General features: G+C 43.2%; 4 protein-coding genes across 11 annotated transcripts; 2 read left to right on the forward strand and 2 right to left on the reverse strand.

Annotated features, from left to right (window-relative positions):
• Positions 1-79: 79 nt before the first annotated feature.
• Positions 80-460, reverse strand: LOC108264144 (piercer of microtubule wall 2 protein). Its single transcript, XM_017465448.1, has one exon. The coding sequence runs from the start codon at positions 458-460 to the stop codon at positions 80-82; it is 381 nt and encodes a 126-aa protein (XP_017320937.1).
• A 967-nt stretch (positions 461-1,427) lies between these two features.
• Positions 1,428-15,147, forward strand: ccpg1 (cell cycle progression 1). 7 transcript variants are annotated; one of them, XR_006981604.2, is made up of 12 exons: positions 1,428-1,587; positions 3,540-3,628; positions 4,029-4,128; positions 4,275-4,363; positions 5,245-5,452; positions 8,673-8,818; positions 9,504-9,657; positions 10,570-10,643; positions 11,940-12,065; positions 12,256-13,622; positions 13,944-14,010; positions 14,081-14,219. XR_006981604.2 is itself a non-coding variant. In XM_047153451.2 (12 exons), exons 2-11 carry the CDS (start codon positions 3,569-3,571, stop codon positions 13,782-13,784), a joined length of 2,367 nt encoding a protein of 788 aa, XP_047009407.1. In that variant the 5' UTR covers positions 1,428-1,587; positions 3,540-3,568; the 3' UTR covers positions 13,785-13,804; positions 14,081-14,218. The 7 variants fall into 7 exon arrangements, 6 of the variants coding, with proteins under 6 accessions (XP_047009407.1, XP_047009406.1, XP_017321445.1 ...); XM_047153451.2 differs by lacking the exon at positions 13,944-14,010 and adding an exon at positions 13,742-13,804 and having other exon boundaries at positions 14,081-14,218; XM_047153450.2 differs by adding an exon at positions 13,742-13,804 and having other exon boundaries at positions 13,944-14,082.
• pigb (phosphatidylinositol glycan anchor biosynthesis, class B) lies at positions 13,314-21,237 on the reverse strand. Its single transcript, XM_017465957.3, has 12 exons — positions 20,964-21,237; positions 20,046-20,175; positions 19,713-19,830; positions 19,521-19,625; positions 19,298-19,428; positions 18,866-19,006; positions 18,721-18,772; positions 17,971-18,182; positions 17,269-17,333; positions 16,954-17,176; positions 15,961-16,141; positions 13,314-15,508 (listed from the first exon to the last, which is right to left on the reverse strand). The coding sequence occupies exons 1-12, from the start codon at positions 21,088-21,090 to the stop codon at positions 15,398-15,400; spliced, it is 1,596 nt and encodes a 531-aa protein (XP_017321446.3). The 5' UTR covers positions 21,091-21,237; the 3' UTR covers positions 13,314-15,397.
• Positions 21,238-23,536: 2,299 nt separating this feature from the next.
• LOC124627221 (protein PIGBOS1) lies at positions 23,537-24,351 on the forward strand. 2 transcript variants are annotated; one of them, XM_053678196.1, is made up of 2 exons: positions 23,537-23,690; positions 23,926-24,351. In XM_053678196.1, the coding sequence occupies exon 2, from the start codon at positions 23,992-23,994 to the stop codon at positions 24,157-24,159; it is 168 nt and encodes a 55-aa protein (XP_053534171.1). In that variant the 5' UTR covers positions 23,537-23,690; positions 23,926-23,991; the 3' UTR covers positions 24,160-24,351. The 2 variants fall into 2 exon arrangements, with proteins under 2 accessions (XP_053534171.1, XP_053534172.1); XM_053678197.1 differs by having other exon boundaries at positions 23,551-23,690; positions 23,931-24,351.
• Positions 24,352-25,047: the final 696 nt, after the last annotated feature.

A 25,047-nucleotide genomic window follows, 5' to 3' on the forward strand; every position in this document is an offset into this window, starting at 1 on the left:
AGGACTGGTTCTGAAGATCTGTCATCTCATCATCTCATCCACCCACACAGAGCGGTACTGATTGGGTACTGATGGTATCTCAGATGGTGTTGTGTAAATTGGGGCAGTCACACACCCTGCTGCGGTCCAGGCTGGTGTTGAACGAGGTGTCCCGGGACATCCCACACACACCCAGGTGCTTGGAGAAAGCCTGAGACAGCGGGTGATACACACACGGGGACGACTCGTAGGTCGGGGCTCGAGATCCGTACTCGCCGGACGTGGTCCTGTACAGAAGCTCCGCGTCGGCTGATGTCTTCAGCATGCAGGAGAACACAGGGTTTCCAAGGTTCTGACACGGAGCACCGTGATCCTGTCGATGTTCCTCAGTTTGGTACATTTTATCCTGAAAATCACATCCAACAGCCATTAAATCTCTACAGCGGGGAAATATCAGAATCAGAATCACCTTTATCGCCATGTTACATGTACAAGCAATTTGTCTTGGTGTACTGGAGCTTAATAATAACAACAGTAAACACAAGAAATAAAATAATATTAATAAGATAAACAAGAAAGACAGTTATGAAATGAGAAGCATACAAAGAATACACTACAAAGCTATGTAAACTATGGGAATAAATATAAAAATATATAAAGGTTTAGGAAAATTTGAATAAAGATATTAATTGTACATTAATGCATTCATTTAAAAGTCTCCGACTAACCTTAATGGACCGTGACTACAGACAGCTGCTGCACTGCTGACACGAGGGCCTTTGTTGTAGGTGCGTTTCCTTGGCAACAGCAATGTTTTTTTATTGTAGTAGTAGTAACGCTTCGTAATAACGATGGTACGGCATATAAAATTACTTATGTGTATTTTTTAAATGAATTGTGAAAAACAATAAATAAAGAAAAAAAATAATTTAAAAAATAGTCAACAGTGTTGCAGTAAAGGCCTTGGTTGAGGCGACAAGACGTTACTATGGTAACAGCGACATTTTTGCGGAAGTCCGTTTATGATTGGGCGCGATAGTGTAATATCACATTGTCCTATAATTATAATATTATATTTTTTAATGTAAAAAAGAATAATATTATCTTTGCAGGGTTTTATATTTTCATACGTAAAAGTTTTCATACACTATAATTCGATTAATTAAAAAAAAATAATAATAAAATGATTATTTCCCCGTTCTTACTTCCGGGAAATGGAGATTTGATTACAATTTCATTATTCGGGATTTATATTTATAAAAAAAACAAAAAAACAACAACAAAAAAACGACGAAATAACACACATTCTGACAGAAACACAAATGACAGTCCAATATTAAATACACTTCCTGGTTCGCGTCACTCCTGTTGCATTCTGGGAGTTGTATTAAATCCGGCGACACAGCGCGCTTGATGTCTTGCGGCGGAGTTAACAAAAGAACTACATCTCCCATGATGCGTGGACATGTCGTACTGTTATTGTTGGTCGCACTCTCAAAGGCAGTGTTGATGTTTTGAGGCGTGTAACATCGAAGAAAGAGAGTCGCTTTGCACCGAGGACATTTCCTTTCTTTCTGCGGATAAAGACAATATATCTGTATTTTTGAGGTAACGCTAACAAGATGTTTGGTCACGTGCTTGAAGCAATAACCGCGTCTATGCGGTGCGGTAGACTTTCCTGAATGGCTCTGCGGTGTTTGCGGGGAAACAGCTGAGCAGCAGCTCTTGTAGTGTGCAGCCTGCAATTTTCTGAAACTGGACGATTATAGGATTATCTGTGTGTGTCGTTAGCAGGCCTGCACTCGCTCTTTAAGCTCATTTACAGCTGAGAATAGGCGAGGATTAATAATTGCCGATGGCGCAGTTACAGAGCTCGCAAATGTCAACACTTAAATCTTTTAATTTATGGTTGGAATGAACCGACATGTCGTAGTTTAATGTTAACTGGCCATAACAATACGATTAGGATGCAGATTTCCGGCACCAAATTGTGCTTTCAGGTGGGAAAAAAACAAGCGGTTACTATAGCAACATAAAGCTATAATCTTTCTGTTCGCTTAAATGATATGTTATGTTTTATGTTTTTACGGTAACTTTGTAAAAGGTATCGAGGAGCGTCAAGAGAAAAGTTAAGAACTGGCTATTTTTGCCGGGTATTGTTGATCAGTGTGTAATCGCGATATTTGGTCTCGTTTATACAGCGGTACTGTGAAGTATCGCGATACTTGCGCTGGCGATAGCTGGTATGTTGTACCTGCTGCAGTTGTAGAATATTGTCAGAGTCTGTTAGATATTCTGTCCTGAGTATGACATGGCTCTGTATTTAACATAAAGTGGACTATAAAGAGTATAAAATTCATATATATTATATAAGGTGCTGTATAGGGAGGAGGAAGCCATTTTGTATTGAGCAGTGATTTAGAAAAAAAACAGGAGAATCTACCTAAGTGGGTAATTCAGTGGGTAAATTAAATGATATGATATGACGGTTACCGAGAAACTGCAATGTGTCCTGTAAAACTTAGTTATAGGTGTACCTCTGACATTGGAGACTCCTTCTCTAAACGTTCAATAAACACATTTCGTCTTACAGAAACACATCAACGAATTTTACGCTGTACAACATGAGCTGTTACCATGGATACGATAACATATTTATACATATAAAGCTGTGATTTGCAGCCGCATTACTGTCAGAGCTGCTGTTATCGAAGATTAATCAACACCAATCACAGTCCGGAATCCAACAGAGCAGTGGTATAATGTGTAATAATAATAATAATAATAATAATAATAATAATAATAATAACGTCACTACAAAACAGATGTCATAGTTAGGTTCGTTGCTGTAAACTAGTTGGTGTTCAGTTCAGATGAGTGCAGCTGTGAGTCATTATAAAGAAACAGCGCAGGGCGATCAGAGCCGATGCGTAACAGTTTATCTGTAACAGTCTTGTAGGCCTTTTTTCTGCAAAGAAATACAGTATTTTTTGTTAATCGCTCTATTTCGCCCCCTAGCGGAATAACACGGACTAGCTCTTTATCCAGATCATTTCATTAAGTTTCACACAAAGCGATTTTAATACAGAACACGGATTATAAATTCATTCGGTGGGCCGGATTAGAACCTTTATTGGACCCACGAGTCATGTGAGGTTCAGACGACTCCGCCCCTTAGGCCCCGCCTCCTAAAGTTTAACAGAAGGGAAGATTTCTCCGTGCTTATAACGTGTTGACGGGACCTCTGGGGTTGAAAGATACACCAGATTTACCCCGTGGGCAAAATCCCATGATTTTCTGAACTGCACCTTTAATAAAGCGCGTTGCAGCTGCACCTGGGATTGTTTTCTTCCGTCCTGCTTTCTCTGGAACCCCCCCTCCTCCTCCCTCCTAGCTTTATTTCTATGTAATCATTTACCAGGCTGGGGTGTTTGGCATGACATTATCATCAGAGCGCACGTAAACACGGCTTTAATGCGTACAGATGTGAACAGGCTCATTTTCATAAGCAAATACTCTCACAGATGTTGCTGAGATGCTGCTTTGTGTTTCCTCCGTAGCACCGAAGCTTGTTTTTACACCCGGTGACATGTCGGAAAGCTCGAGTGACACCGAGTCCTCGTGCGGATGGACCGTCATCAGCAACGAGGTTAGTCTTATATAATAATATATGTGTATATATGATTTGCTAACTATTACAGCTTTTTAATTTGATAATGACCTCCATGTCATTCCTTTTATTCCTTCATAGATGCATTTAATGTCATGAAGCAAGTTAGTTCCTGTTCTCACTTACATTATAGCAACTCTCTCTCTCTCTCTCTCTCTCTCTCTCTTTCTCTCGAAGTTAATAAGACAAAAGGGCACGGCTTGTCATGTTAGCGAGAAAACCGAAAAGTGTAAACACCTCCTGACCAATCAGAATCCAGGATTCGGCACTTCTTAACGTTTATCGAAGCTGTATTAATCCCCCCACAGGTCCATATCGTGACGCTTGTTTTCGCTTCGTAGTCCATTTTGAAAAGCGTTTATTTATGTCTCTTCTTCAGGGCTCGGACATCGAGACTCTGGGACCCGACATCGTGACGGATTATGATCCAGAGGAGGCAGCTGGAGCTTCTGCACCAGAGCAGCCCGTTTCTTTACAAGGTGACGCTCCAGATGTTGTAATAACGTCACATCGTTATAAAACGGTGAAATCTTCAACAGTGAACTGAAGCGTAAGCGCCTTTTATGTTGGTGTAATCAGTAGCATCTCGACTAACCTGATGGACTCGTCCTAAACGTCTTTGCAGACGCAGACGCGGAGGCGGTGGAACAATCCTCTTTGGACGTCACGATTAAGGAGTTAGAGACGGCGCTGGAAGCCGAGCCCGGGCAACAGGTACGGTCTGATTCGTAAAGCATTCTAAAGCCGTTACGTCATAGTTATGGTTTTTCAGATATTCCCTTTCATGTAGTGTGTTATATACGTAGCTGTTTGTGAAATGTAAAAAGTCGGTAGACCAATCACAACCGACTGAGTCGTCTGACCAATCACAGCAGAGTATGCTCTCTGAAAGGAGGAGGTTAGAACGAATCATTTAGAACGGATCATTTAACGAGTCGTTTGTGACAATGGAGGGGAAAAGGGTAACGCTGCAGTTTAAATTATGAGCACGTTAAAGAGTTTTTCGATCTCGGATGCACTTAAATCTATCGTATGAGACCTTTAGGTAAACTTATAAAACGAGACGGACAGGACGTCTAGCTTCGACGCTTCTTTTAATCCTCCCGATGTACAGAAGATACGCGAGCGAGTACGTGAACCCTGGCACACATACAGTACGTGCGGCTAAAGGGAAGTACGTTTGTACTTTTCAAGGGAAATAGACGTTCACGATGTAGTCCTGAGTTCCTGCTGCACGTTGCGAACGCTTCCTGAATAGGGATGTCACGAGAACCGATACTTTCGGTACCAAGTCGGTACCAACATTCTTAAAACGTGACGGTACTTGTTTTTCTGCAGTGGCGTAGGTACTGTTGGTAATGAAGGTACCGGGTTGCGATTCTTCCGGATCTGAAGGGGGCAGCAAATACACGCAAGTGTTTTAGTCGGTCCACAAGTGGTGAAGAAGAAGAAGAACGCCTACAAGCACACGGGGAAAACTACAAAAGTTGGTGACGAGTTTAGCTCCGCCCCCGGCTCGTTGAGAGACAGAGTGGGGAAAGACATCGTGACATCCTTATTCCTGAATCACTCGTGTTGTGTGTGTGTGTGTGTAGGTGGGAAAGGAGGCGGGTCTAGAGGACCATGTGCATCTCTGCTCTTCCAGCGATCACTCTGACATCGTCACCCTTGGCGACGCCAGGGAGGCGGAGCTCGGGGTGTGGGAGGAGCCTGTTGCTAGGGAGGACGAGGAAACGGGGAACGAGGAGCTCTACTTGGGGACGTCGTCAAGCAGCCAGTACACGTTCAGTGCTGCAGAGACGAGTGAGTGATACACGCACACACACACACACACACACACACACACGTGGTGCTTGAAAGTTTGTGAACCCTTTAGAATGTTCTATGTAATCTGTATAAATATGACATAAAGCATCATCGGATTTCCACACAAGTCCTAAAAGTCGATCAAGAAATAACCGATGTTCTTAAATTTCCTTCATTTGTACACGAATCTGTCCGACTGTGGATCGGTGGAGTCCTAAAGCATCTCTGAAGAGATGGTTTTGTCACCTTCTCCATCCCGATGAGCATCAACATCTCTTTTTCCTGAGGTCCTCAGAAATCTCCTTTGTTCATGCCGTGATACACTTCCTCAGACATGTGCGGTGAAGATCGGACTCTGACTCACACCTGACCGTCATCCCGTCGATCGAAAACACCTGACTCTAATTTCAACTGCGAATGAATCGCCAATCCAAGACGTTCACGTTCACATACTTTTGCCACTCACAGATATGCAATCACTCGTGATCACTTTCCTCGATAAATAAACGTCCGAGTTTCATATTTCTGCCGCGCTTGTTGAACCGGGTTCTCTTTATCTACTTTCAGGACTCGTGTGAAAATCCGATGATGTTTTAGGTCGTACTTATGCAGAAACGTGGGAGATTCGAAAGGGTCCGCAAACTTTCAAGCACCACCATATTCACCAGACCTCAAGCCTCAGTACGCTGTTTAAGATTTTAACCCTTTGAAACCAGAGAAGTGTTACCAGCCGTCTAGCTAAATGCTAAGCAGATCTCTATTCTGTTATTTATTTATTTATTTATTTATTTATTTATTTCAAATGATGGATATTAAAGGAGAAAATATGTCCGTGGTGGTGTCGAGCTACATCAGAATCATTCAGCCGACACGATATAATAGATCCGGAGAGATACTGTATGTTGTCTCAGAATATATATATTATATATGTCTTTATCAGACTATTATATCTCGTCACGTGTTATTGCTGATTAGAGTTATCGATAAAGCGTGGTCACGGCAAATCTATTCTCCCCCCATGTTTTTCTCACCAATTTAGTCACTTGCCAATTCCCACCCACCCTCCGGCTCTCCCGTATCATCGGACGGAAGCGCCGTCTGCCCTCTTCCGCATACACGAGCTTACAGACGCCCACGATTGGCTAGTGTCCCTGTGATTGACAGGGGAGAGAGAGAGTACGTCTACGCCCATCCCACCCACAGAGCACGTCTGATTTAGCTCTCCCGGATACGGATGGCCGTGGCACCGACCTCACCGTCTCGACTTACTAAAATCTTTCTTCTTCTTCTCTGTTGTTCGTCGTTGCCTCAATAGACGTTTCTTCAGAGCCTGGAGCGATCTCGCGGCCAGTGCGCACGTTTACTAACGCTCATCTGTTTGGCGTGTTTATTCCACTGCACACACGTAGTAAAAGGCGTTTGTATTTCATTTTCATTATCTACGCTAGTCCGCCTAGCTAGCTTAGCTAGCTAGCGTTACTGTAGAATAAGAAAACGGACACGGAAGGGAGTTTCATCGCCAAACGAAACGTCCTCACCGTAGTCGAAAAGGTCTTCCTTTGACTTTGGCACTTTAGCGCTGGTATAAATGCGCAGATCCGAGGACTTCTAGCAGCTGATTGATTCCCGACCCGAGCACGCAAAGACGAGGGGAAGTACGCGTGGACGTTTTCGTGTTTACGTTTACAGCGTTTAGTAGCGCTCGGACGTGTTGAGCAGAAGGACGGATTATTCGTTCGTGGAAGGAAAACGGTCAAGGCTTCGAATCCGTGAACGCGTCCTGAGATTCCCAGAACGGAATAGGAAGTAGAATTTGGTACATGAGGTGATTTTCCATATAAATATCTGGAGCGGTTTCCCTTCTTGAATGCGTGTGATTTGTGTATTACTATTATTATTATTATTATTATTATTATTATTATTATTATAAGAATGGATATAAGGCCGCAGTGATGGTTCTCCGTGTGACGGCAGCAGACTGGCTGATGAGCACACGGGTGTTTTGTAGGAGTGTCAGATGCTTTACACAGCAGCTGCACACCATCCCCTGTCTCTCAGGTGCTCCGCGTGTGTGTGTGTGTGTGTGTGTGTGTGTGTGTGTGTGTTTGGATCTTGAGCAACGTGGCATAACATCCTGTGATATTACAACAGCTTATGAAACCGAGAGAGAGAGAGAGAGAGTGTGTGTGTGTGTGCGTGTGTGCGTGTTCATGTGCATGTCACTGTGAACTAAACAGGTTCTGCCAGATCAGTGTGATGAAACTTTCAGCCAATGGCCTTGGTCCACATTACTGATAGTGTTTTCCTGCATGCTCTGTGTGTGTGTGTGTGTGTGTGTGTGTGTGTGTGTAATGCCACAGGAAGGCTGATGACCTTGCTGCTGTTGTTGTGTTTTGAGTGTAAGAGCGAGCTTATCTCTCCACACTCCCGCTTCAGCACGCTGTGAAAATCGGATCACATCTGGTGCCGTGGCTTAGAAAATCAGATCCAGTAAAATCCAGAACACTCCGTTCTGTCTACACTGCGTATCACCAATATTATGCGTTGTATACAGACAGTATGTGGATTCGTTGGACTTCACTGGCATTTACGAGGGATTTATTTCAGGCGGGGCGATATGACAGAAATATCGTATCACGATACTTGAGGACATTTGGACAACACACGATATCGCGTATCACGATATTTAATTTAACAAAACTGTAGTAGAGTAGACAAAATCACTTGTGCTTTGGGTTGCAGTGCTGCAGAAATGCCGTGCGTTGTGGAGATTTGGACTGACGAACAAATAAACACTCTATGCGACTTGTAAAATGTTTTAAAGGAGTTATTTGTATAATAATCGAATCGTTTATTGCGCGCCGGCGCCGTGTCCTGCGTGCTCGGGTCGTTTTTGAGATTTCTTTGCACTTGGTGAAGGTTTGTTTAGCTTTTCCCGAGTTTTACAAGGACGTTTTAAGCTCTACATGTCCCTAAGTGAACATTTTGTTCGTTTTGTTTATTTAATTATGATTGTTTTTCACTCTTAAACCTGACGTAAGCCACAGAATGTTTTCCCTATTCTGGATTCGCTCATCTCTGTAACACAAACAGCCTGTTGTTCTGCCCTGCATGTTGGAATGGGTTGTGTTTAGAGTACTGATTGCTGTGTGTGTGTATGTGTGTATGTTGTCATCATTCCTCAGCTAATGTGTTTTCACTGCTGTGACGTTTCCAGTTTTCCCAGCAGAGTGCGCCGCACGCAGAGGCTCCAGTAGCAGCAGCGAGGAAGACGAGGACGCCGAGACGAAGGCCAGCCCGGGGGTGGTCCGGAGGCGCAGGCTGAGGAGGAACACGGCTGGTTCAGAGCCGGAGAAAGAGCAGGTGAAACACGTAGCATAATAATAGTCCCAGTGCTGCAGAGTCACATGACCTCACGACTAAAACAAACTCCCCCTAAACAATAAGCTCTGCAGTAAAGACTCCAGAGTTTTGGAAACACTGTAATGATGCTTTTGAGCAGTTATAGCATCTTTATTTACGAACGTTTCGGGGATGCTGGTTAAAGTTTGTATGCAAACATTTAGGGTGGATTTATACTTGCATAACGTGAGCGTGACCACTAGGGGGCAGCGTCTCATGAACCGAAAAATCTGAAAAAAAGTTCCGTTTTTCACTGTAGGAAAAATAAATGGAAGGCAGCACGGGCGTCACGTCGTTTCGAAGCGCAACGAAAGAAAGGGGAAAATAATAATACACGCTTGCGCATGAGCAGTTATCTGGCAAATGCCGTAAATGTCAATTATAAACCAAGTATCGACACTGAAGTGTTGACACACGTCGGTGTTCAGAAGTATCAAGCGACTCGCGCGCCGAAGCACGTCTGCTAGTGTTTAAATCCTCAACGCTTCAGTTTCTTTTATTCTTTTTTTTCACCAAAAATACACACAACACACGGGAACGTGAACGTGACATTTACCCATAAACCCCCTCTCTGTGTCTCAACACAAACACGCACAAGTATAAACACTTCCTTCTGGATGAAAAGACGTTTTGTGTGTGTGTGCAGGATGGAGATGGTCATGAGGATGAGGTGGAGGTGGAAGCTGAGGAGCAGAGAGAAGCTCGCGTCCAACATCAGCGACAGAACAGCGGAACCCTGAACAAGTGCATCCTCCTCGCCCTCGTCATAGCCATCAGCATGGGCTTCGGGCATTTCTACGGTGAGGACAGATACGGCTTAGCGTTCTTCATCCTCATCCTCATCCTCATCACGTATTTGTTACTGCTGCTACAGACATCTAGTGCCTCCAGAATGTTCCGCTAACACGCTAGGGCAGTTCCCGATTCGAACAGTGAGATGAGCTGGTCATGTGACCTTTTCATTTAAAAAAAAAAAAAAAAAACCCCAAACAGATCAATGATGTTTACGTTATAATAATATCACAGAAATACAGCAGTTTCAGAAAGTTTATTGGTTTATCAGTGACGAGGATGTGACATCACACAGTGCTTTCTCTCTTTCTTTCTAATCATAACGCTGTGTTCATTAATGTTGCTGCTGATGTAAGTCTATTTGTTTTATCGACGGAATATAACCGCTTTATTATTTTCCGTACTTTTCCTGCCGCATTAGATTTGTATCGTTTTGTTGTAATTGATGACACGTTGATGTCATTGTTTATTTTATGTGCTTATTTTTGTTGTTCTGTTATTATTTATGGCATGTTTGTTATTTGAATATTTCACCGTTTTATTTCGGACTCCATTTTGTCTCTTGAAAAAAAAACACCGGATCGGATGCACTTTTAAATGTATGGAAGGTGCTTACATAAATAATACACTGTATATAATAATTGACTTTATTATATTAATATTACCCACATTTTTAGTGGTGTTTTTATAATCGTAATAATTCATTATAATTATTTAGATTTTTTTTCTTCAGATTATTAAAAAAAAATAATACTATTATTAGGGGGCCAAGTACTGAAGGTTCATAGGCACTCTATTATTAGTCTCACTTATTATTATTATTATTATTATTATTATTATTATTATTATTATTGTAAGCCGAGTATGAATGACGTTGTACATTGTTAAGTGTTTGTGTGGTCCCGTGTGCTGTGTGACAGGCACGGTGCAGATCCAGGAGAGGCAGCGGCTGGTGGTGAAAACTCGAGCGAACGAGCTGAGCGACATCAGCAGGGTGTGAAAACGTTTTTCGTTCTTCTGCTACTCACTCTGAGTCTCTTTGCTCCTGCTGATCTGTACATCTTCATCTCTCCCTCTGTCCCGATTCATCACTCGATGATTTGAGGAGTGTGAAGAGGTGGTGGTTCCTCGGGACCGGCAGCCGAGAACCGCTGTTCTGTTTTCATTCTCGCAAGATTATTTGGGATAGCACCAACTGTACTAGTTAAACACCACCACGACGTCTTCACTGTAAAAAAACAAACCGACCAAAATCAATGTGAAATGGTTCCTGTTCATGTAGGTCTGTATAGTCAGCTCCAGAATTATTGCTACCCTTGGTAAAGAGTATGCAAATTGTAAAAGATTAGCTTTGGTGAGTCAGAGCTCCAAGGTTCCACCATGAGCTGGTGTAACTGTCTGGGCAGAGTTATGCACGTTCTCCTGTGGGGTTCCTCTGGGTTCTCCGGTTTCTTCCCACCTCCTAAAAACATGCCAGTAGGAGGCTACACTAAATTGCCCATTGGTGCGAAATTGTGTGTGCAAGGGCTAGCATCCCATCCAGGATGTACTCCCATCTTGTGCCAAGTCCCATCATGGGACAGGATCCAGACCCACCATGAACCTGAGCAGAAAATGAATGAAATGAACTTTAAATAAAGGTTGGAATCCTCCCATATTTCCTGTATGATATTATGCTAAGTAACCACAAAGATGTGGTTTCCCCAACCCATATCAATACCAAGGGTGCCAATAATTCTGGAGCCGACTGTATACTTAACCAGCAGTACTGTACATTTCAAACCGGCGTGTACCGGTATGTACACTCCAATTAGTCTGGTGCGTGTAGCATTGAAAGTCCATTGAAAGTTAACTAGCCTTCAACAAAAGACAAACAAATCAAAAACTCTTCATGAATTGCGCAAGACTTCAGCATGTGAACATTATGAGAGCGTGATTTCACCAGGGTTTGAAGTGTACAAGTGCTGCAACGTTGGCGTCTCTTCTGCGTGCCATCTCTGGTGAACTTTGTTACAGTTTCAGTGGCTTCTTTCTCAAACTTTCTCTCTCTAATTTCATCCTTCATGCACTATTCTGGAACTTGTCTAGCCTTAACTTCGCGGCCTCAGTGTTAACTTGCTGAAGTAGGTGAAGTGATTTCGTTGAAGGGTAAGGGGTTGATAATCCTAACTCAAAGGTAATATTTGACCACAGCCCATTTCTCAATTCCGATATTATCCGATTTGAACGGTTAACATGGTCTGGTTAGATCTTTCAGACTCTTAATTGAAGCGTATCTCTGTGCATTCAGGATGCAGTTGAGAGTCTGAAGGATGAGCTAGAGGAGAAGCAAGACATGGTGATGTCCCTGACAGGCATTATGGATAAGATTACCAAGGAGAATCAGCATCTCAGAGCCAGAGAGGCTGAACTACAGGTAAATGCTGGCCGTTTTACCGGGCCCGATTATACTCCAAACGCAGGGATTAGTTCGGATTAATAAAAGTGAAAGGCCGCTCCAACAAAATTCACCATTGATGTGTTTGATTGAAGTGCGATTGAGTTTAATTAAACTTGGAGATGCATCAGGTTAAGCGGTTCGACTTGATTTTACGTGTTGAACACAGGCTCAGAGGCAAGATTTACTCGCACAGCTTCAGCAGGCCAAGAGCGAGATGGATTCCCGTCAGAAGCAACTTGCCTCGGAGAACCGGGCTTTGAAGAGCACTCTGGAACGAGAGGAGGCATCTCTCTCGGCCCTGCAGGACGAGCTGCGGTATCTCCGGTCTCAGATCCGCGAGCTCGAGGAGCAAGGAGCCGGCGCTGACTCAATCCTCTCTGAGAACCAGCGCCTAAAGGACCACCTCCTAGAGGAGAAGCAGAGGATCCGGAGCTTCCTCAGCCAGAAGGAGGCACTGATGGTGAAGGTTCAGGTGCTTCGGAAGGAGCTTGACATGGAGAGGAAAGTGACGGATAAGCTGAAGGAGGAGCTGGAAGAGATGAGTCAGCGAGATACTGGGATGCGAAGGGAAGGAGAGGTTGATGTCGAAACTGAGGAACTCCAGGTTCGACTTCGGGAACTGGAGAAGAAGCTTAGCTTTGAGCAGCAGCGTTCCGACCTGTGGGAGCGACTGTACGTGGAGTCAAAGGGAGACCAAGCCAAAGGTGACACTCAACCCAAGACCAGGAAATCCAAAGAAGGCATGCTCGGGAAGGTCAAGGAGACGTTTGATGCGGTGAAGAACTCAACCAAGGAGTTTGTTCACCACCACAAGGAGCAGATCAAGAAAGCCAAGGAAGCCGTCAAGGAGAACCTTAGGAAGTTTTCAGACTCTGTCAAATCTACGTTTAGGCATTTGAAGGACTCCACATCAAATGTATTCGGGAGAATCCGAAGGCCACAGGACAAGAGATTCAACGAGAGGAAGGATGCAAAAACGGAACAGCAAGGATTTCAGCAAGAGAGTTTCAAAGAACAGCAGAACAAACGTTCAGAGGAAGATCACTGGCAGCACCACCGGCCCCCTCACCAACATCCTCGCAAATCCACAGTGGACTCCTCCTTCCAGGCAGACCGCAACACGCGCAAGCCAGGTGCCCAGAAGCAGCAAAGGTCTACGGCATGCAAAGCTATGCCTAAAGGATGCACTGGCGTCTTTGACTGCGCCTACCAAGAATCCATGAGCCTCTTTAACAAGGCCATGGAGCCCATAAGAGCGGACGAGTTCCACCAGCTCCTGCGAAGCTACCTGCAGCAAGAAGTGGGTCATTTCCATCACTGGAGGGAGCTTGATAGCTTCATCAACAGGTTCTTCCAGAACGGACTCTTTATTCACGATCAGATGCTGTTCACGGACTTCGTCAGCGGAGTAGAAGACTACCTGGTGGACATGGACGAGTACCAGGACGGGGATGACGACGTTTTTGAGGATCTGGATGATTACGTATATAAGCACTTCTTCGGAGAGACGTACTCGGAACCGAATGCTCCAAGGTAAGCCTGTCATATTTGTTCTCACGGTTTGTTTTTTTTTTCTTCCCCATCTGTAAGCATCTCCATCTAAGCCCTTAGCACACTGACCCAACATTTTTCAAGATCTCGAATGTTGACAGGTGGCTATATTTCGAGTGCTCAGAATGGGAAGGAACTTTCTAAAGACTTCCGAGCAAATTCAGGTACGGTGTTTGCGTTTGTCAAGCGTGTGTTGGAGAGTGTTGGGTTGCTGTGGTCTGGGCTTGCATGTGTTCTGCACTGCATGTGTTCCTGTGACTGCTGACCTCACCACGTTCCTCTCTATTACCTTTTAACCACTAGGTCTGAGACACAGTAGCTCCTGCATGTTGACAATATCCTCGCTGTGAGCGGCGTACGAAGCTTTATGGTAAAAACACATGTTTAAATAAAAGAAAAAAGAAAAAACAACAACACGTGTGCTGTTTGTAAATTTGCAGTCGACCTTTTGAAGGCCCAGGGTCGAAGGTCAAACCGGAGCGGGAGTGCCAACAACATCAGCAGCAGCGAAAGCACCAGCATTCGCGTACTCTGCCTCCTCGAGACAGGAAGTGGGCCCGGTCGGGGCGCAGCTCCGACAGACACTTTGCAGACGTCAAAATAGAGCTCGGGCCCATGCCGTTCGATCCGAAATACTAGGAAACGTTCTCCGCGCTAGTTCTTTCTATTATAGCTCTTCGAATTTGAAAATAAAACCGGCTGTTATCGCAAAACCGTTTGGAATAACGCTGCGTTCAGGTCATGTCACAATTATGCTAACGTACCTGACACCAAAAATGAAATATCGTCAGCTAAAGCGGGAGAAAACTCTGACATGACGTGAACGCACTATATGTCTAACGAACGCATCGCTTCCCTCTGCCTCCTCTCCACAAATGTTGTGATTTTGCACAAATCTAAATGCGCTAAATGTTGTTTTGTTCCGTGTGTGTGTGTGTGTGTGTGTGAGCGCTAATCTGCAGCTAGGTTTCAGTGGAGTCAGTAGGCAAGCGCAGACGCTAATCAGCTACCAGTTATTTAGCTCCAGTTGCAAGAGAACTATATACATAACGACGTATGAAACAAAATGTTTGAGAATGCACTTAATTTAAACGAAGCACTGTGTGTTGGTAAGAAAGAACAGTTTATTTGTATTAAATAGACTAATTTAATTGCGTGAAGTGTCATTAATCCTGCGTAGGACCAAGTGATTTAAGCCTGATCTACTGAGCTTTCAGCTGAAGTACATTGAACTGTGGATCACTTTTCTCGGTGTGTTTTTTTTTTTTTTTGCTGCTAAACGTGAACACTTGATCGTGTAAACACGGAGCAAGACCTTCGTTTCCATCCTGGGTGTGTTGTGTAGTTCTCCTTTTTGTTATGTCATGCTGGATAGGTTACATTCCTGTTGAAACTTGTTTGCTTGTTTTTTTGTTTTTTTTTCAATTGTCCAAAAAGTAATTGCTGTTTTGCGGCTCATGGAAAAGAAAAAAAAAAAAAACACAATAAAAATGTTATTTTGCTTGAAGTTAACTGTCTTCCTTCTAGAAACTGAAATAAAGAAATAATTTTTTTTTTTTTTTTTTTTAAAGATTTGTGTGTGTGTGAGAGATTTAAAAAAAAGAACTTGCGTGACACGTTTTACAAAACCGGTTTAATTAGAAATTTTACGTCACACGCGTCCGTCACGTTCGATTTTTTTTTTTTTTAACGTCGCATAAAAATAAAAAAAAAACAACAGTGCATCAATTCTCTAAGCTCCACGGGTCGGATTTGAGTTATCGCTCGTAGATACAGATCCTTGATCCTACCCGTCCTTCAGGAAAATGCGTGTGGAATATTTCAGCTTTCTTCATGAACCGGTTTCCATCCAGAAAAGCGGAAATTTCCTACGAAAGAAAGAAAAAAAGATCGTGTTCTGATTGGTCAGAAGGTGTTGGTTCATTATCTAGAACCGTAGCGCCGTCATGCTTATATTAACGCGCTCGTTCCGATATGTCGTCGGGCGAGTTTTTCCTATAAGGAGATGTTTATTTAACGTTTACGGAAGGAGTCTCCGGCGTCGGCTCGTTCTAAAACATGGACAATATTTACAATGTTCTACTCCGTGTTAATACCTAGCATAAACTAGTGTTCGTTATCTGACTAGCGAATTAGCTCAATATAAAACAGCTGGTGATTTTAGAAATGCTAAATGTTGGATGAAATTATGTCCGGCTGCTACGACGAGCGCTACTATTGCGATTATGCTAACCGGGAACCTTGCATTTATTAGCGTTTTTTTTGTTGTTGGTGTTGATGGATGTACTTTTTGTACGGCGGTTTAGCGCGAATCCGTTACCTTCTCGAGCGGCTGGAAGAAGACCACGTGTGACGGAAGCGCGGATCGGTTGGGGTACGACGTCCCGAGCCAGCCGAGTGGATCTGCGTAGAACGAGGACGCTTCGTCGACGTAATCCGGATCTCTGCGGAGATCCGGGGGACATTCCAGGAAGCGGAGTCTGATTGGACAGTGAAGGTGGCTAGAGGAAAACGAAACGGTAAACAAGGCAGGATCGTAGAAACAAAGCCCTTAAATTGTACCCTACGTCTGGGCAGTTATACGGCGTGTCTGAACAGTCGGGACTCGGTGGGAGTTAAACTACACGTACGTGATTTTGCATTACGTCGTAATTGACACAGTAGGGAGCGGAATTCAAAATGGCTGCCTAGTAAACATAGCACGCTGCATAGGGTGTACAGTCCATTACGTCATACTCCACGTAGGGCAGTTATATATGGAGTAGGGAGCGGAATTCAAAATGTCTTCCCACACGAGGTGTACAAGCCCCTATGTCACACCCTAAGTAGTGGACTTGCATAAGGGCTAGGGGGTTGTGTTCCAAATGGCTTTCTATTGCACAAGTAGTGCACTACATACGGTTCTCTCATATCCAAAGTCGTACACTTATAATGTACAATGTATATAGTGAAAAGGGAGCCGAGTCCTAAATAAATACAACATTAGAGCATTCATACATGGATTAGTGTGGATGAAGTGCACTCCCAAATATAGTGCACTATTTAGTGCGTATATAAAATCACCCCACACTGTAGGGAGTAAGGATTCCAGGTTGTTCCCTAAGGAACATTACGGGCACTACGTAGAGCGTAAAAGCCGTTATGCGATTTATAGGAAGAAGGCCGGTTTTAGAGACGGATGTGTATATCGAACTGATCTGGAGGAGTGTTTGGTGTCTTCATCCATGTAGAACGCCTTGGTTTGGCGGAACTCTCAGGGGAACTCCCGGACTGGTGTAACGTGGTTTGTTACCTGTACGAAGTCCACCCTCACCTGTAGAACGGAGTGGAGTGGCAGGGCATGAGGAACAGCACATGTGGCTCAGGTGAGCTGTGAGCTGTGTCTCTGAGGTCACACAGGTGCTGCAGGTGACCCATAACGTCCAGGACTCCACGCTGGTGAACTAAACCCGTGTATAAAGCCGGGAGCAGGTTTAAGAGCAGCAGAGCTCCTGCAGCAGGTGTCCTCCAGGAGCGCAGCTTCACCAGGGAAATACCTGACACACACACACACACACACACACACACACCAGTGCTCAGCACTATTATGCCCATTACGGTGTGTTTTATCTTTGTTTTTAATGCTTACCACAGAAGATCATGCAGAAGGGTAACACGGGGTAGATGAAGCGGAACTCCTTGTGTGCTAGAAAACTGAAAATCATACACTGAATCAGTACAGGTGCGGTTCATTCCTGTAAAATAACGACAAATATTTACAACTAAACACACACACACACACACACACACACACACACACACACACACACACAGAGGAAGTGTGTGTTCAGCCTAATTCAAAACGTGATCCAAAAAATTTAACTGTAAATGGAATTAATTTTCTATACAAAATAATAGATAAGTGGCAGGCTGGACGGATGGATGGATGGATATGTAGATGGATGGATAGATAGATAGATAGATAGATGGAGTCAGACATACAGATCAATTAGACAGACAGAGACTAGAGAGATAAACAGTTTGATAGAGACAGACAGATAAAGAGAGACGGTTACGGTTCCCCCGATCCAGAAGTCCAGTCTATGAAACCTGATTGGCTCTGATATTTTATGATGTAATAATATATAATAAAATATGCATATTACTTGAACAGTAACAATTTTCATTGCCCTGCACTTTTCCCATTTTCCAGAATAATTTAATCATAAACATCTTTATAAGTTCATGTTATAAAGCTCAAGACGAGGTTGAACCTCATGTTGTAAAGCTCAAGGTGAGGTTAAACCTCATACTCTGGTGAGGTTAAACAGCGGCTCTGTGTAACGCATACCTGTACGCGATCAGGGTCCACGTGATGCTCATCAGCAGGACTCTGTGTCTCCTGGCGACGAGGGTGCAGCCGTGCAGGAAGAAGGGCAGGTGCGGGCCGATCACCACCACGAAGCCCTGAGTGAAGTACCAGTGCCAGGGGTGTGTACCGTAAAACTCAGCCACGTTGTGCAGCACGTTAAACTTCAGGAAGTTCCACTGGACAAAAGTCCACTGAACAGAACAGAGGGTTTTTATGGAAAAGTTTGCCCAAGACCCGCCTACTTTCACGAAAGAGAAGCCGTTTTATTAACGTAACAAACGATTCTTTTTTCAGCCCAGTGACTAAAAGTGTCGCTTCAGAAAACCAAACGCTAATAACCGGAAAACAGTGAGCCAATCAGGTTGCAGCCTTCAGTGGGCGGAGCATGTCGATGTTAAGATCAGCGTCAGATAGCACACGGAGTTTTTCTTTTCTTCAGATCATCACGTGCAAGCTGATGAATGAACGTATGAATGATGGACACAGACGGGAACTCTTTTCTATGAGTATGCAAATCGGAAAATCTAACGCTGCGTGTTCTGCATTTGCATACTGAAACCTGATTGGCTGTAACATTTCATGATGCAATAATGCATTCACTTTTTTCCGACAATTCTCACACTTTCGTTTCATTTCCCTGCACTTATCTTGGCGTCTAAACGAATCCCTTCGTGAGCACATTTTTATGAAGTACAGGGCGATGTTAAAGCGTCGAATAAAAATATTTACCTTTCCATAAAACGTGCAGTCTATAAGCGTAGAGAGGGTCAGCGCGACGGCCCTGTAAAAACAAACATCGGGAAGATCGTTAACCTCGGATTGTGTTTGGAAATGGACGTTTGTAGATTTGTTGCGAGACATCAGAGCCACTGACGCGACAGGAAGTCCCTGCTGAGTGACCAGCTTCAGCTTGTTCTCCTCGCGCCACAGGTGATGAAGCAGCAGCGGCAGCCACACGATCAGGGCCGTCGGGCGAACGACGACGGCCAACGAGACGAGCGAGAGGTACTTCCAGCTTTCGCGGAAAACGGATTAAAATGTCGGTTAAAGGTGCAATAAGGGGAACATTTAAACCTCCCTGAAATGAAATCGAAATATAAAGTAGGTAACATTTAAACAATGATTACTACTAAAAACGTAGTATCTTGTAAATAAACGAGCTAGAGATAAACCGGTAGCCGTATCGGAGATATCTGTGAGGTATACTGGTGTTAAATTTGGTGCCGGTTACAAGATCGCTTCACCTCAAAACTTTACTTATTGCAGCTTTAAGTCCGGGACAGCACGGATACACGTGGTCACAGACCTGTGGTGCGTCCTGGAGCCGTGCAGTGGGTAATAGCTGAGCGCCAGGACGGTCAGCGTCGTCTCCATGCTGTTAGTGAGGGTGCGGGTGGAGCAATACCAGGTGAACCACGAGCACACCTGACAAAAATACTGCACACACACACAACTCAGACTAACTCATTCTGTGGACTTATTATTATTATTATTATTATTATTATTAACGCAATCTAAAATTCTCTTACGGTCCATTTGGCGGCTTCTGGGTTCTCCCACCTGCGAGTGATTTCGTAAAGCTTTACGTCAGCGAGCGCTGCGAGAAGCGCCTGAAGAACTCGCGGTGACAGGACCTGTGTGTAAATATGAGAAAAATAAAGCACTGCTGTGTTTTATTACATGGTTACTGCAGAGGAATTACGCTGATCCATGTCACTCACCAGGAGCTGAACCGTATCATAATGCAGCAGGTGGAGAGTTTTATACACTACAGCAAAGAGCAGAGGGTACGAGTAACCTCGAATCCCTTCCTTCCACTCCCACGTCTCGTAGCCATAGGTAAGAGAAAAGGTCAAGGACGAAGCACAGGTGTGTGTGTGTGTGTGTGTGTGTGTGTGTGTGTGTGTGTGTGTGTGTGTGTGTGTGTGTGAAAACACGACAAGGCACCAGGGAAAATAAATGACACGGACACTTTATTAACAATTATATTAGCATTTGATGTAAATGCTCCACAGTGGAGTGATATAGTCATTAGCGCGAGGTGAGGAGGATATCTGAAGACCATCCGGTGGGAGACTTCGAGCGACTGCCAGTACTCATCCGGGACGAAGCTGGTCTGAACCAGGAGGCAGTTAACCAGACGAAAAAGCACAGAGAAAAGCACGATGCCGACCCCGAGAAAACCTGTAACCATAATGACATAGCAGTCAGAGAGAGAGAGTGAGAGAGAGACTTAGAGATGGAGGAAGGGAGATACAAGAAGAGACAGAGAAACAGAAACAGAGAGAGTGACACAGAGAGAGAGATATAGATGGAGAAAGAGACACATACAAACGGAGAGAGAGATGCCAAAAGAGAGATAGACTCAGAGAGCGAGACACAAAGAAAGACAGAAACAGAGCGAGACAGAGATAGATGGAGAGAGACACACAAACCGAGAGAGAGATGGAGAGAGAGACACACAGAGAGATGCCAAAAGAGACAGAAACAGGGAGAGAGTTAAATGGAGAAGAGAGAGAGAGAGAGAGAGAGATACAAAAGAGACAGAAACAGGGAGAGAGAGTTAGATGGAGAGAGAGACACCAAAAGAGACAGAAACAGAGAGTTAAATGGAGAGACACACACAAACCGAGAGAGAGAGAGATACCAAAAGAGACAGAAACAGAGAAACTTTCATGATAACACACCAATAATGTCAGAACAATTCCTCTGCATTTAACTCCGGACTCAGACACGATTACTCACACAAGTCAATATCCACTGCCTGCGATATCAGTAACACTTTCACAGACCAATAATATCGCGGTACTGACCGAATAACGGTGTATCATACAAGACATTAAATGATATCCTTTTAAACTGCCGTTAGGACTCTGCTTTAAAACATTACTGCACTAATATTTGAACATTTCGTCCTCTATATACTAAAGTATCGATTTTAACTAAAAAGGCACGGTTATGTAGATTCTCACCGTGCACGCGCGAAATCGCGTTATTTTCCTTCCGGTAAAGTTTTGATTTCCGCGTCCTGAGTTTGACGGTTTCCGCTGAACTCGGAGAACCAAAGGGTAGAAAACGACGAGCACGAATTCTTTCCATGGCAGCGTTTAAAATTCATCTTCATATCACCCGTACATGAAGTGTACATCCAGCTCCACAACACAGCTCATTTACAACCGCTTATGAACAATCGCGGTATTATTTTCGGAATCACAACCGATTTCCGCCAAACCCCGCCTCCTTGCTGGGATTGGCTAAGACTATCACATGCCCTACATACGATTGGCTAGTACTCAAGACTCACGCGGGCATTCCGCCAATCAGTACAAAGTCTGAACTCTAAACCAATCAAAGCGTAGGAGGCGGGACTAAGTACAAAGGCGATGAGTGTGGAAAAGTTGTTGCCTGAGCACCGACTTACTTCCGTGTTTGGGTCCTGACGTCACCCAGCCAGATTCTAAACATTTTTTTGCATTGATTTTAAACACTTATTACTTCCAGAATATGTATGTTTTGTCTTTTTAACGCAGTAACAAATAGCTTTCACTATTGTAGACGGTTAGTGTAGGACTTTTTGTCCATGTAGCCACGTGCACGCACGACCTTTCGTCCTAGCATGCGAGGGTATGTCTCAAATCGACACTTCTACGCTAAATGGGAGCGTCACACTGCGAAATTGTTTAATGTGAACTGAGATTTAGAGCTGCAAAAATTACGAGTTAATTAGTCAAATGTAGTAAGGAACGAGCTGCTTGACATGCTGGATCCAGTCGGCATAATATTCCAGAAAATGCTAAATGTAAACAAAGACATAAGTAAGAAATAAAACACTTGGTGTTGTGCTGTTTAAGAAAAACGATCAATGATGGGGTGGAGTGATGAAGCAAAAAAAAAAAACAACAAACCCTGAAGTTGATTACTTTTCCATAATGACACACCCCAGAGTGTTTTATTCCTCTTATACCACAGCAATTTGACAATAATTACAATAATAAATGACATCATTATTTTACATATAATTGTTGATCTACTGAGGTTTTCTGTAAGGAGATGTTTATTTAAGGAGTGTCCAGTGGCAGCGCTTAGTAACAGTCGGAGGTAAGGCTGTAGCTTTAAGTTTTCTGACATTTTTCAAAACAGAGGTTTCTCTATAATATGACAAGCTCTGATTTTTTGCATATTAACTTCAAGAGAGAAAAAAAGAGAGGCTGGTGAGGGAACGACTGTTTATAGTCAATCACTGATCACCAGTGTTCCCAAAGACGAAACATTGATCCTAACAACCAATCACTGATCACCACTGTTCCTAATGACTAATCACTGATCATCATTGTTCCTAAAGACCAATCACTGATCACCATTGTTCCCATCGACGAAACATTAATCACCATTGTTCCTAACAACCAATCACTGATCACCATTGATCCTAACAACCAATCACTGATCATCATTGTTCCTAAAGTCCAATCACTGATCACCATTGTTCCTAAGGATCAATCACTGATCACCATTGTTCGTAACGACCAATCACTGCTCACCATTGTTCCTAAAGACCAATCACTGATCACCATTGTTCCTAACGACCAATCACTGATCACCATTGTACATAACGACCAATCACTGATCACCATTGTTCCTAAAGACCAATCACTGATCACCATTGTTCCTAAAGACCAATCACTGATCACCATTGTTCATAACGACCAATCACTGATCACCATTGTTCCTAAAGACCAATCACTGATCACATTTGTTCATAACGACCAATCACTGATCACCATTGTTCCTAACGACCAATCACTGATCACCATTGTACATAACGACCAATCACTGATCACCATTGTTCCTAAAGACCAATCACTGATCACCATTGTTCCTAAAGACCAATCACTGATCACCATTGTTCATAACGACCAATCACTGATCACCATTGTTCCTAAAGACCAATCACTGATCACCATTGTTCATATCGACCAATCACTGATCACCATTGTTCCTAAGCACCAATCACTGATCTTCATTATTCCTAACAACCAATCACTGATCACCATTGTTCCTAACGACCAATCACTGATCACCATTGTTCCCAATGTTCCCAATAACAACAACCAATCACTGAATTCTTTCATGATTACTGACTGTCACTGCTTCATTCTGTTTGTGCTCTTGATAGAAAGCACAGCATTTTGTAAACATGTAAAATTTCAGTTTGTGGTGCATGACCAAAGATGGCTTCTTTCTATAAGAAATAAATTATAATCTATTATTATCTTCCTTTTTTTGTAATAAAACTCCCTTCTCGTCTATTTGATTATCTTCTAAGTGGAAGAAGGGAGATTTTCCACTTAGAAGATAATCAAATAGACTAGAAGGGAGTTTTATTACAAAAAACTTCTTCTTTTTTTTTTGTACCCTAATTTGTCATTTTTATATGCCAGCGGTCATCAGGAATAAATGAACATAAAATGCAACCGAGTCTATGACGTCAACCGGCGGCGAGTCCTAGCGACTACTTTCCCCTGAAAAGAGTTCGCATCTGTGCACTTTCTGAGACACGGTTTGAGACGCACCCAGCTGCTGTAATACAGGAGCTAAGCTAGCAAAAGCAACTTGTCTTGTATGAATGAATTTACCTGTTTATCTGTCAGTTTATTTTACAGAGCTAAAGAATTAAGCTCTGTTTTGTGAGAAAACACTGGGTGAGTGTGTACACAATAATGGCCAAGAGGGAAATGTTGAATGTTGGTCGGGTTTGTTTTGCTAGCCTGTATGCTAGCCTGTATGCTAGCCTGTGTGAGGTAGTTGACTAGCAGTGCTGTGACTTGACTGAACTCTTGGAGAGAAGGATGAATGATGTTTTAGTGTTGTAGCTGAGTAGATAAGCTTTGGAGTGTGTTCTGTTTAATCAACTAAATCTCTGTTTTCTCTCTGTAGTGCAGGATTAAATCCTGAAACTGTTGTGTAATGGACTGAAAGAGTGCTTCCTGTCAGCTGAAAGTCATGTTTCCCAAACGGATACCGTTCAATCAGATCGCCTTCGCGACTCTGGTCGGAGTCGGAGGAGGAATTTATATCTACAGACCCATGTTCGAGCCTCCCAGGAGAAATAAAAGTGCAGAAAATAAAGCTGAGACTGTAAATAAAGGACAAAATAACATGGAGAAGTGACTGGAGGAGGAGGAAAGGTCGAAGAAGGAACCACCATCACCATCATCATCATTTTGTTTATACTGTAAATAATTGATAAATTAGGCAGGATAACAAGATGGACAGTTTATTTACAAATTACTCTGATAATAACTGAGTCAATCCACTCACAAGAATGAATAATAATAAAGTTTTATTGTTCAAAAAAAAAAATGAGCCGCTTCTCTTAATTCTTGGATGATTTTTTCCTCCCTGATATGTTGTCATATTTGTGTTGATATTTATCAAACCGGATACAAACAGATTTGTGCGTAAATTGTTCGTACGAGCGTTCACGCAAGAACTTTGGTATCCGTGAAAATCCCGTCATTTCAGAAGGAAAGAAAGGAAAACGTCCGTAACCTGCTCTTGCTCCTGAGTGATCCGAGTCCGCTCCCAAGTTAGCAGAAACAAACACGTAACGAATATTCTTAAAGATTAATTAATACTATAATAGACGATTATATAACGAGACAAAGCAATTTCCACGTTTTGTGTACTGTTCGAGATTGTTATGAGTATGCATATCGTCAGGCCTAGAATTACTGCCATCCTTCAAAGAATGGGCAAAAACGAAAGAAAATTGCACACACGGCCTCATTTATTAAGCTAATTTATTCATAAATCATTTGTACGAGCGTTTACATGCTCATATCCTACTTGTGCTCCTGAGTGTGCGGAAATTTACACATGAGAGGACTTACTAATCTAACCCCGACTTGATCGACTTCATCTGGATTATATGGATTGCTGTTCTTTTATATCTGTGATATATTGTGGTGTTTAAGTTGCTTATTTTTTTTATTAATGTTTACAGTATTTAACAGACACCGTTATCCGGGGCGACTTATAGAAGTGCTTTGGAGTCTA

Source organism: Ictalurus punctatus, chromosome 4 (genome assembly GCF_001660625.3).
Source record: "Ictalurus punctatus breed USDA103 chromosome 4, Coco_2.0, whole genome shotgun sequence".
Lineage (NCBI taxonomy): Eukaryota > Metazoa > Chordata > Actinopteri > Siluriformes > Ictaluridae > Ictalurus > Ictalurus punctatus.